The sequence below is a fragment of the Oryctolagus cuniculus genome, chromosome 6 (assembly GCF_051225735.1).
Source record: "Oryctolagus cuniculus isolate XC-2025 breed Fujian yellow rabbit chromosome 6, ASM5122573v1, whole genome shotgun sequence".
Taxonomy (NCBI): Eukaryota; Metazoa; Chordata; class Mammalia; order Lagomorpha; family Leporidae; genus Oryctolagus; species Oryctolagus cuniculus.
In genome coordinates this window covers 80,182,733-80,193,266 of record NC_142872.1, presented here as the reverse complement: position 1 = coordinate 80,193,266, position 10,534 = coordinate 80,182,733, and the positions used below count along the sequence as shown (strand labels likewise).

The 10,534-nt window shown below is 49.1% G+C and overlaps 1 protein-coding gene and 1 long non-coding RNA gene across 2 annotated transcripts; one reads left to right on the top strand and one right to left on the bottom strand.

Annotated features, from left to right (window-relative positions):
* The first annotated feature begins 241 nt into the window (after positions 1–241).
* On the top strand, positions 242–2,167 carry LOC127490713 (uncharacterized). Its single transcript, XR_007919061.3, has 2 exons — positions 242–1,062; positions 1,380–2,167. It is a non-coding gene; the product is annotated as an uncharacterized LOC127490713 (long non-coding RNA).
* Positions 2,168–7,954: 5,787 nt separating this feature from the next.
* Positions 7,955–10,403, bottom strand: SOX17 (SRY-box transcription factor 17). Its single transcript, XM_008255533.5, has 2 exons — positions 9,902–10,403; positions 7,955–9,312 (listed from the first exon to the last, which is right to left on the bottom strand). The coding sequence occupies exons 1-2, from the start codon at positions 10,206–10,208 to the stop codon at positions 8,354–8,356; spliced, it is 1,266 nt and encodes a 421-aa protein (XP_008253755.3). The 5' UTR covers positions 10,209–10,403; the 3' UTR covers positions 7,955–8,353.
* Between the last annotated feature and the right edge of the window lie 131 nt (positions 10,404–10,534).

Below are 10,534 nucleotides of genomic sequence, written 5' to 3'. Positions count from 1 at the left end.
AGGCCACCTTGTCGGTACTTCTCGGACCCCAGAGAGATGATTAGCAGCTTAGTTTTGAGCCATTTAATTTAATTTCATCTCTCGCCCCCAAGACGATTTTACACCTGCCATTATACTGTTTCCCTAAAATCTCCCTCTAGGAGTCCACGCGGAGGTTCTCCGTGCCAGAGGCTCTGACCCACAAGAACGGATCTTCCCGGATCCCGTCCCTCACGTGCTCTGCTCCTGCGCTCCGCCTCCCGCGTCGGGCGCAGGCGGCCGTTGAGAAGCGCCCTGGCAGGACTCCTGCCAAACTCTGCCCCTAGGTCTTAGCCCACCTTGACGGCGCGGGATGGGAGACTCGTTCTTGGTTCAGCCCGCGGCCCCCGCTGGCGCTCGGCTCGCCCTTCACCTTCAAGTCCCGGGGGGAGAACCCAGCCGGGTCATCACCTCTGGGGCTGGCTCCGGTCGTCACTGGAGTATCCTGCGTCTAGGGCGCTCTGCTCATGGCTCTCCGGCCCTCCCTGGAGTCCCGCTTCCCTCCGCGGGACACACTTCTCCCCGACCCTGGTGTCTCGGCACAGAAACTGCCTCCCACGTGTCAGTTCAGTCCCGGTGTGGCAGCAAAGCACAGCGGACGCCCCAGGTCCGCCGAGCCTTTTCTGCAACGACGTGGCCCGTGGAGAAGCCGCGCTTCACCGCCGCGCTCCACCTGAGCAGCTGAGAACTCGGGCAGGTTGCCTCTCTGCACTCAGTCTGCTCAAGGGACGGGCGCCGACGATGAAAGAGTTTGATTTTCTCCTCTACAGAAAATAACCCGCCGAGACTCAAATCCCCTCCCCTTCTCGGAGGAACGCCATTACCGGATGTCACATCGCGACCTTGTGGAGAGTCGGCGCGGCAGGCCGGCAGGCCGGCAGGCTCCCCGGACGGTTGCTCTGGGGAAACCCTAGTCTAAACTTCCAGGAGCATTTGTTTTCCGTCAAGTTCGTGTGCGCTTACTCCAGCGCGGAGCAGGCACCGCCGCGCGCCAAACGCCAGGAAGCAGGTGCAAGACATTGCGATCTTCTCTTCTTTTCAGGGGTAACCACGGGGGTACGGGCCGCGCTGTCCCTGCTGTCCCCAACCCACCATCCTGCCTTCCCCTCCTCGCCATCAGATTACCGTCTTTAACCTTCTCAGTTAACGCCAATCTAGCGTCTTGTTCAAATGTTCCCTAGAATTAATAACAGCATTCGGAGTGCAGGTGCCTGGCTAGGCGAGCACAGCGCTCGCGGCCTCCAGCGCTTTGGTGGAGAGGGACGGGAGGGCTGGGGGAGGAGGGAGGTGGAAGAGGAGTCCTACCTATGATCTTAGAGTTTACCCCTTTTACCTGATTTATTTTTTTCCTTTGTGTACAGCTTTGGGGACAGACTACTGAGCTTTCCCAGTGGGGCATAAGAAACAAGAAAGCAAGGCAAGCCACGGTGGTATGCATTCCGGAATATCTGGGATAATTGAAATGTAAAAAGAAAATCATTTAATAGGACGCGTGCATCAATATTTCATCTACTGCTCCTCCTGCCCTCCCCCAAAGTCCTCGAAACTACTCACCTTCTCAGAAAAGAGGGGAGCGCTGCAGGGAATGTCCTCACTGGAACAAACAGCCCGGTATATGGCCCCCGTGCTGTACCAGCCAGCGGTAATCAATAGTAGAAATGGAAATAAGGATAGGACCTCTTTCGGAGGAGAGGGAAGGGTAGGATTCTTAACTGTCATATGAGGAAGCAAAGGTGTAGAACTGATCAACCTAGAATTAGCCCTGCAGGCATTTTGATTAATTAACTGCCAGAAGAGCAGAATTATTAATGTAGGTCATGTCTGGTAGAATAAAAAACAGAGACTTGTAGCACAGGACTGGGGAGGGATGGAATCCTTCTGACAACTTGTGGATGTCGCAAACCCATCTGTAATGTTCGAATTTTTATAGCATGTGCATCATTTAAGAAATTGTAAAGCATTTTAACGAATACATAAAAATACACATTTTCCCTACCCAAATAATCTCTTTATTTTCTACTTCTCCCTTCTGTAATCTCATTGGGCTGTTTTAGCTTAAAATCTTGATGTGTGTGTGTCTCTGTGCATGTGTGCACTTGTAATTCCTATTATTTTCAAACATAGGAACAGATTAAAGGAGATGAATCCACTTGTGCCTATAAAATTGTTCTTTCATTCTGTTAGTGTCTCAAAAGTTTCTTCACATAAGCCCATCCACTCCTGCCCTGTGAAAATAACTTCTGAGGACTGAAGGAAGCTAAAAACCTAAGTATCAAATTTCAGTATTCTTTGGTACTACTTGCTGGAAACCAGATCTATTCTTAATTTGCTGTCCTCTCCCATTACAATCTGCTTATTCAACTTTAAGGCTTTGTTGTTAGGTCCTGCAAAAGAGATGGCATGAAATATTATTCAGGATTTTTTAAAACTGTGATGGGAGGAGAGACTGGACAGAAATGTGACTGTTGACAGACCTGATATTGCATTTGTGTGCCTCCCTTGCATTAGATGTTCCCTTTAAAAATGACATTTTCATGCAAAATGGGAAGTTCTGTGAATGACACAACTTTATAATCAAAGGGGCTGCACTGGCCAAAGCTGAGAGTACCGCAAAAGTGATTAATAGTTCCAACAAGCATGAACAATCTTACAAGGCTGCAAAATTCTCTTTGCACTAAGCAAAGCATCCACAGTAGGTGAGTTACTGATGGTGTCTGTTTCTTAATAGAAGAATAAATTAAATCCCCCAAGTCTACTGGTAGATGGAGATATATGAAATCAAAAGAGAGAGAGAGATCACTTTTTGTGGCTCAGACATATTCTTTCCTTGATCCCTAAAATAATCCAGTAAAGCTTTTATCTTTTTCCATGGGGGCTTTTATTCTTGCCTCTGCTTTTTACACCGGACTGAGTTCAAAAAGGCTAGTGACTTCTCCCAACTGACAAAGCTAAGTTGCTGAGTCAGGTAAACCCCTCAGTCAAAATGCAGAATTCATTTTGGAATATTGCAACTTCTGATTTGTCATTCTCCTTTTCCAATAACTTACCATCTTGAGTTGTTCAACTTTAATGTTCTGACACATTTTGGGGGAGAAAGGAATCACAGTCATCCAGAAACCATCTGAAATGTTTAAAAAAAAAGAGAGAGAGAGGCAAAGTAGGAACTCTGAGCTTTCTCAGGAAGCCCTAATGGAAAACTGAGGAACCAGCCATTAAGCAGGTGAGTCCGTTTTCTGAACACTCAGCAGGTGCCAGGTCATAAAGTCCCTGCTCTGGGAGCTTCCCTTGTAACTAGAGGAATCAACCAGACCAGGAAACCACCCTCCTCATGCTGCATGCCACAATTCTTTCTTTCCTTGCTTAACGGGTTGTCAGGTTTATGAGAGGACACTGAAACCAGCAGAGTGGACATTCATGCTCATCTACTGACATTTATTCTTGTATGAATTGCCACATAGAGAGGATAACCCCACAAAACCACTCTTTGAGCAATATGAGTTTGGGGAACAGGTATTATGAAGTCAACCTTGACAAAATGCTTAAGACTTCGATTAAAGAGGAGATAGGTCCTCAAAGCTAAATGTTCTTCAACAGGAATAATTAGATTTGAGGGTTTCTAAACATTCAGCCACATTTTTGCTTTGATCTGAGATATCTATAAATTTTTGCCTTAAAAACATTACTGTTGTTATACAACTTATTCAGTACTTGCTATACACTACACACAGCCCTAAAATTCTCTTTTCAGTGTTCTGAACAAAGCTGGGAGAAATGCCAGTGGTGAGAGCTCAGCGTTTGTGTTTGTGTGGGGAAGGGGGAAGGGAGAATTGACTTGTTTATTCCTACAAAGCTTCTTGATCATTCCGAAGAAAACATACAGCAATAGGCAAGCATCGCATTAGAAGGATACGTGTTGTAGGCAAGCATCGCATTAGAAGGATACGTGTTGTCGTGAAAAATTAAGAAGGAAGTGCATCTGGACCTCAGGCCAGAGGATCCAAAGAAATATTTTGTGGAAGAACTGGAGCTGGACATTCTTCATCCTACTCCAGCTGGGGACTGGGTAGGGACATCAATACCACTTTTCTTCAGATGAATATTCCGGACCCAGAAGGAAGCACCTTGTGAGCAGGAAGAATACATTTGTGCTGAAATAATGGATGTAAAATACCTCTCCCTATCCTCTATTGTCAAAACAAATCAAAAAGGAACAGGGGGAGGAGGGGAAGGTGGAACATCTATTATGGGACAGGCACAGATCTGAGCATGAAAAAAAAAAAAACAAAATGAAAAGAGATATTGAAAAACATGGGATGGAGATGCTGTCTTTTGTAGTTCCCCATTCCATTTCCTCCAAATTCCTTTTGCTTACATGTGATTTTGCTCATATCAGCAAATTTAAAGGAAAGGATGTATTGATGTCTTTTGCTATGTGATTCAAACTAAAGGTACTCTTGTCAGATAAGAGTAATTTAAGTAAAATACATATTTCTTTGTGATGTCACCTCTTTGTACTTGTGTAAATAATTTATAACTTTGTAATTTATCGGACCCACTTGGCAGTTTTAATAGAGATGAAGTAAGTGTCCTTGTGGGAAAAAAATATACCGTCTTCCTTTTTGTGCCAGGCTGCGTCTGGCTATGCCAGCCCAGGAAAGGGCTGGATTCTTACCTATTGACACATTTCTAAACTACCTCAAAGGTAAAGCAATGTATCCTTTATGTAACTTATTTCCAAAATAAACCAATATTGGGGCAAATTTAGTATTTTTAAAAAACAATCACTAGCTATTACCTGTGGCCTTTATTTGAGTCTACTTAAGGCAAGAGGATCTTATGTATTTGGTGATATCATAGAGTCATCCAACTTGGGTCCAAGTTTTACATTCTGTCATTCACTTTAAAATGATAATGGTGTCTCTGACAGCTCCAAAGCTCTTTGCCTGATTTTGTCAACAGTGCCCATGATTCCCAGACTTAATGAGAAAAAGTTGAAGGATCACAATGGTTCTGTCACTTACCACTATACAACGAAGTACTCTAAGCTTCATGGCTCCCTCTTCTCCTGCCGCCCCAACCCTCTGCCCTGTGGATTGCCTGCATACTTCTGGACACTTACTTTTTTCTGCTGTCTCCTGAGTACCAGATGGTGGTAAGCAGGAATCAGCTGGAAGCAGCTGAGCCCTCTTCCTTTGTTAGGAGTCTTGGGCCTCTCCCTTCTGCAGTATTTTCCTGTGGTCTCATCGACTTTGTAACTAGCCATTGGACATTTTGCACAGTAGCTTAGGGCTCCCAAAAGCACAAGAAATAAAATCTACCAAGCCTTCATAAGGGTTGGGCCCACAGCTGACATGAAATCACCTCTACTACATTCTATAGGATTAGAGTGGCAAATCCAACCCAGGTTGGATGTGAGAGGGGCTTGCATAAAGAAGCAAATATTCAAGAATGGTTCGCTGGGGTCAGACTTGGAGACTGGCTACTACTACTACTACTACCATAATTGTTAAGCGCAAAAGATCACAGATCCATGCTGGTAGGACATTACAAGTGTTTTTCACCCTTGGAGAGGGGAACACGCAACTCCTCATATCCCTTGATTCATGTCACAAAAAGAAGTCAGTGGTGTAGGAGCTTCTTGAGATGTCATTTGATTTTCAGATATAAGGAGACTGCCTTTTTGCTTTGATGTGTGGGTCCCATCCTTCCCAACAAATCTTCATCAGGGCTTCTTAAAAGCTTTAGTTTCCCACAATCCTTGGATAGTCCTAAAAGGTTGTGAATTGCCTGCAATTAGACCAAAAATATTGAATGTGTGTGCATGTTAACATGTTTTCCTGAAGGGGATCCTTTTCTTTCCTAGACCATGACCTGGACATAAATTCAAAGAAACAAGTCTTCTAAGGGTGCTTAGAACCCAAGAGCTGCCCTAGATTCTTACTTCCTCATACACTTCCACAGTACCTCAGGGCTTTATGTATTTACTTCCAAAGTAAAGTGGTAAGAAGTTGGCACAAATACTTCACAAATCTAATCAATGTTCAGTTCATCTGAGTGTTTGAAGAGAAAGGTTATGAGGACTGATGACCCTCCATCCTGGTAAAGGCATTTGGAATAGCACCATTTTCACACCTGTCTCTGGTGAAGAGTTATGAATGTAGCTTGGGGGGTTGGCCTCATGGTGCAGTGGGTTAAACCTCTGGTACCCCATGATCACTGGTTGCTCCAGTTCCATCCAGCTCTCCACTAATGTTCCCCGGGACAGCAGTAGAGGATGCCCAAGTGCTTGGGACCCTGCTACTCCTGTCGCAGACCCGATGGGGTTCCTGGTGCTTCCCTTCCTTGGCTCAGCTCTGGCTGGCTGTTGTGGCCCTTTGGGGAGTGAAGCAATGGATCGAAGATCTGTCTCTCTACCCCTCTCTCTCTAGAACTCTGCTTTTCAGATAAATTTAAAAAATTGGAACTTACCAGGATTTTGGAGTCTTCCACGTGCATACTCTGCTTTCTTTTCTCCCTCCCTCTTTTTCCCTATTTATCTTCTTAATTTTTTTGTTTAAAAGTAGCAGCCAAGGATACAACAGTCTCCTTGGGCTGAGGAGTATATACTAAAAGTCTAGTGTAATCTGAACTGACCACATGGCCCGAACCTGGGGAGGCGAGGCCCCTCTGTGCACTAACACACTGAGAACTCTTGGGATATCCTGCTGAAGGAACCCAGGTTGGAAACAGAACTACCTCTCCAGGACCAGAGGAAGGAAAAGATGTGCAAAGGGGTAGGATACCAGAAGTAAATTGACTAGCATTAGTGTGGTAATCCTAGGATGAACTTTCCCATTTAAAAATTTTTAAGGTAGTATCAGTTATGTCTACAAATTTCTTACCTTTCCTCATTGAAACATATCCCTCACATTCCTAGCATCTAGGAATCCCTAAGAGAAGCCAGACAAGCATTTCGGCTCATGGAATCTCTCCCATACAAGTGTCAAAACTATCCCCCAACCCTTTCCTTTTCTTCACAGCATTTCACCAGTATGGAGGACTAACAGTTCAGAATGTCATAGAGGCAGCATCCGGTACAGGAAACACCCATTACCAGAATCTGTATCCATTTATGTCTCAGTCTGTACAATGTGGTGGAAAATGCCACAGGCAACAATTAGCACTTCAGAGTCCAGGGGCTGTGCCTACATCCAAACCTGTAACTCAACTTTTCTTGTTAAAGGTATGAAAGTACCAGGGCTATTCTTTCAGCCAAATTTGTAAAGCATATTGCACATTAAATCATCCATAGACCCCCTCCAAAGCTAAAGAAATTCAGGCGTCAGGGAATGCAACCATACCCCAATGCAATTTTAAAACAGCCATAGAATAGCAAAATATACTATGAAATTTTTATTTTGATTGGTTCCCGTGAGTTTTTCAAATTATTGCTCACCCAGCGACACCACTTCCCAGGGTGTAAACATGTGAGGACTGAAAGCAAGTTCAGTGTAAAGAGTGTAAGAACTCCTGGTGGAAAACTGAGAAGCAGGAAAAAGAAACAAAATCCAAAAAGTCTCTTTAGGTAGGTCATGATTCAACAAGACAGAAAACCGAGTTTACTAGGATATTCCCCTCTGGTTCAATTGCTAGGGTAGAAATGAAAAAATTTACAGTGTTAAGAATAACCATGATTGTCCAGCAATTAAGATCATTTCAAATGTATAAAGAGGCTCATCCTAGGAGGCTGGCTGCTCAACAAAGATAATGACATCAAATTTCGCTATCCTAGTGGTCATTTTTAGGGTTTCTCTTTGAAGTATTTAGGTCTACTCTTCCATAAGAACTAGAAATTTCCAGGTAACTATATTTCGGATTCTGTCCATACCTAACATTTGATCTTACAAAAACGGCCGTTTGATTAAAAAACATTAGTGTGACAGAGGCACTGGAGTGAAAAAACAAAAGTCCAGATTTTATTTCTTAAAAGATGAGAGAGAGAGAAAAAAAAAAAAAAACCACACCCAGGACAAAATTTCTTTGATCAGTAAATTTTCAGGAAACGGAACAAGTTGTTTGGCGATATCTCCAAAACTGGTTACCTTGATCTTGGCAACGGGGCCTGGAAAACGCAACGACGGGGAACAAGTCTCTGAAGGAATTTTAGACAAGAGCGTTCATCTCCCCCTCCCCCCAACTGTTCAAGTGGCAGACAAAATAAATTACCATAAATTATATGCCAAGGCAACTTCTAAACAAAACGCAACAACACGGAGGCCGAGGATTTCCTTAGCTCCTCCAGGAAGTGTGTAACACTGTGCCTCTGGCCGGGAGGCCCCCGGCAGCCGGGGGCCGGTCAGACGTCAGGGTAATTGCAGTAGTATACCGCGGAGCTGGCGTCCGACACCACGGAGGAGATGGCCCCGTGGCTGTCGGAGAGATTCACACTGGAGTCATGTGTCTGGTAGGGGAGCCCCATGTCGGGCTTGCACACGAAGTGCAGGTACTGTTCAAACTCCGTGCGGTCCACTTCCCCGAGAAGCTCGGCGGGCTGGCTGGGGTCCGCTCCATCCCTGCTGGGCAGCGCCTCGGGAGGGGGCGACGGCTGCCCGGGTCCCGGCGGGTGCGGGTGCTGTGGGTGCTGCTGCTGCGGCGGCGGCTGCTGATGTTGCTGCGGCGGCGGCTGCATCTGGAAGCTGCGCCCGCCGCCCACCGAGGGCGAGCCCATGGCGCCGTAGTACATGTGCAGGGCGCTGGGGGGCGCCAGGAGGCCCTGCATTGCGGGGCCCGCGGACTCAGGACCCAGCCGGGAGTGCACGGGACCGGGAGGCTCCGGGGCCACCGAATAGTCCGAGACCTGAGCGTAGCTATAGGTGCCGGCGGCCGGGCAGTCCCCGGGCAACGGCGCGGCGAAGAAGGCCGGGTCGGGCTCCACGCCGTCCAGCGGGGACGTGTCAGGCGTGGGCAGCGGGTAGCCGTCGAGTGGGGGCGCGCCCAGGCCCTGGCAGTCGCGGTAGTGGCCGCCCATGTGCGGGGGCAGCAGCGGCGGGCCGGCGGGGAAGCCCTGCTCCGGGAATGGTAGGCCCAGGCCGTCCATGGCCACGCGACCGGCCTCGGGGCCCATCGCGGTGGCCTGCGGCTCGGCGAGGCCGTGCAGGAAGCCTCCCTCCACCCGCTTCAGCCGCTTCACCTGCTTGCGGCGCCGCGGCCGGTACTTGTAGTTGGGGTGGTCCTGCATGTGCTGAACGCGCAGCCGCTCGGCCTCCTCCACGAAGGGCCGCTTTTCCGCCAGCGTCAGCGCCTTCCACGACTTGCCTGCACGGGCGAGGAAAGGTATGGAGGGGCGCAGGAATTACCAGGCTGAACTCCGCTCCCAGGCCTCACCTGGTCCCACCTCTCCCCTCTGACCTTGAATTGCGCAACCAGAGGCGGCACAGGGTCAAGTTAGAGTGAAGGTCTGGAACGCTAGGTCTGACCACTTGGGGAAGTTGCGTTCTCTACGGAGGGGACCTCTCCCTTGTCCTAGCCTCCTGCAAGCGGCTTGCCTGCTCACTCACCTCCCGGTCGTTCGAAAAAACGAAAATTCTTTAGGCTGAGGAAGGGATGGAGAGGACTGGATCGCTCGACCAGCTCAGAGTTAGGGGTGCTCTTGCCGCCTCCCAGACAAGCGGGGCCACTGTACCCGCGCCCCGCGCCGCCAGGGTAATCCCAGAGCTAGAAGCGGGAAGGGATCCGAGGGCCCCAGGGAAGGACATGACCGCAGTACAGCCATGGTCTCGGGCTCAAGGCCCGCAAAAAGAGACAAAAAAAAAAAAAAAAAAACTAACAAAACCCACTATTTTAGGCCGAAAGAGGCGAGTAGCACCAGCGCTCCTGGTCACCAGGGGCCCAAGCACCGACTCACCTAGCATCTTGCTCAGCTCAGCGTTGTGCAGGTCCGGGTTCTGTTGCGCCAGCCGCTTGCGCTCGTCTTTTGCCCACACCATGAAGGCATTCATTGGTCGCCGGATGCGGGACTCTCCCTTGGCTCGGCCCGCGGCCCCGGCCGTCGTTCCGCTGCTCGCTGCCGCCTCGCCCTTCACCTTCATGTCCCCGAGGGGACTCAGCGACTCGGCCCAGGGGCAGGGGCCCAGTCCGGCCATCACCGCGGGCAGCGCGCTCCGGGGCTGGCTCTGATCGTCACTGGCGTATCCCGCGTCCGGACTGCTCATGGCTCTCTGGCCCTGCCCGGCGCCCCGCTACCCTCCGCCGGACACGCGCCTCCCCCCGACCCAGACGGAGGGGGTGAGGAGCGAGGCAGGAGATGCCTGGAAGCCTGCGCGGATCTCCTGGGCCGAATCGCCGCCTACTTTGCCGGCCAGTCCCAGTCACTGCGCAGCCAGCGCCCCCGGTCGGCCCAGTGACACTGTGGACACCCCCGGATCGTCGGGCCTTTTCTGCACAGATGTGACCAATGGAGCAGCGGGGGCGGGCCGGGCCCAAGGCGTTAGGCCCACGCCCAGCCCGTGGTCCGAGGCCCAAGTCACAGTAAACCCCA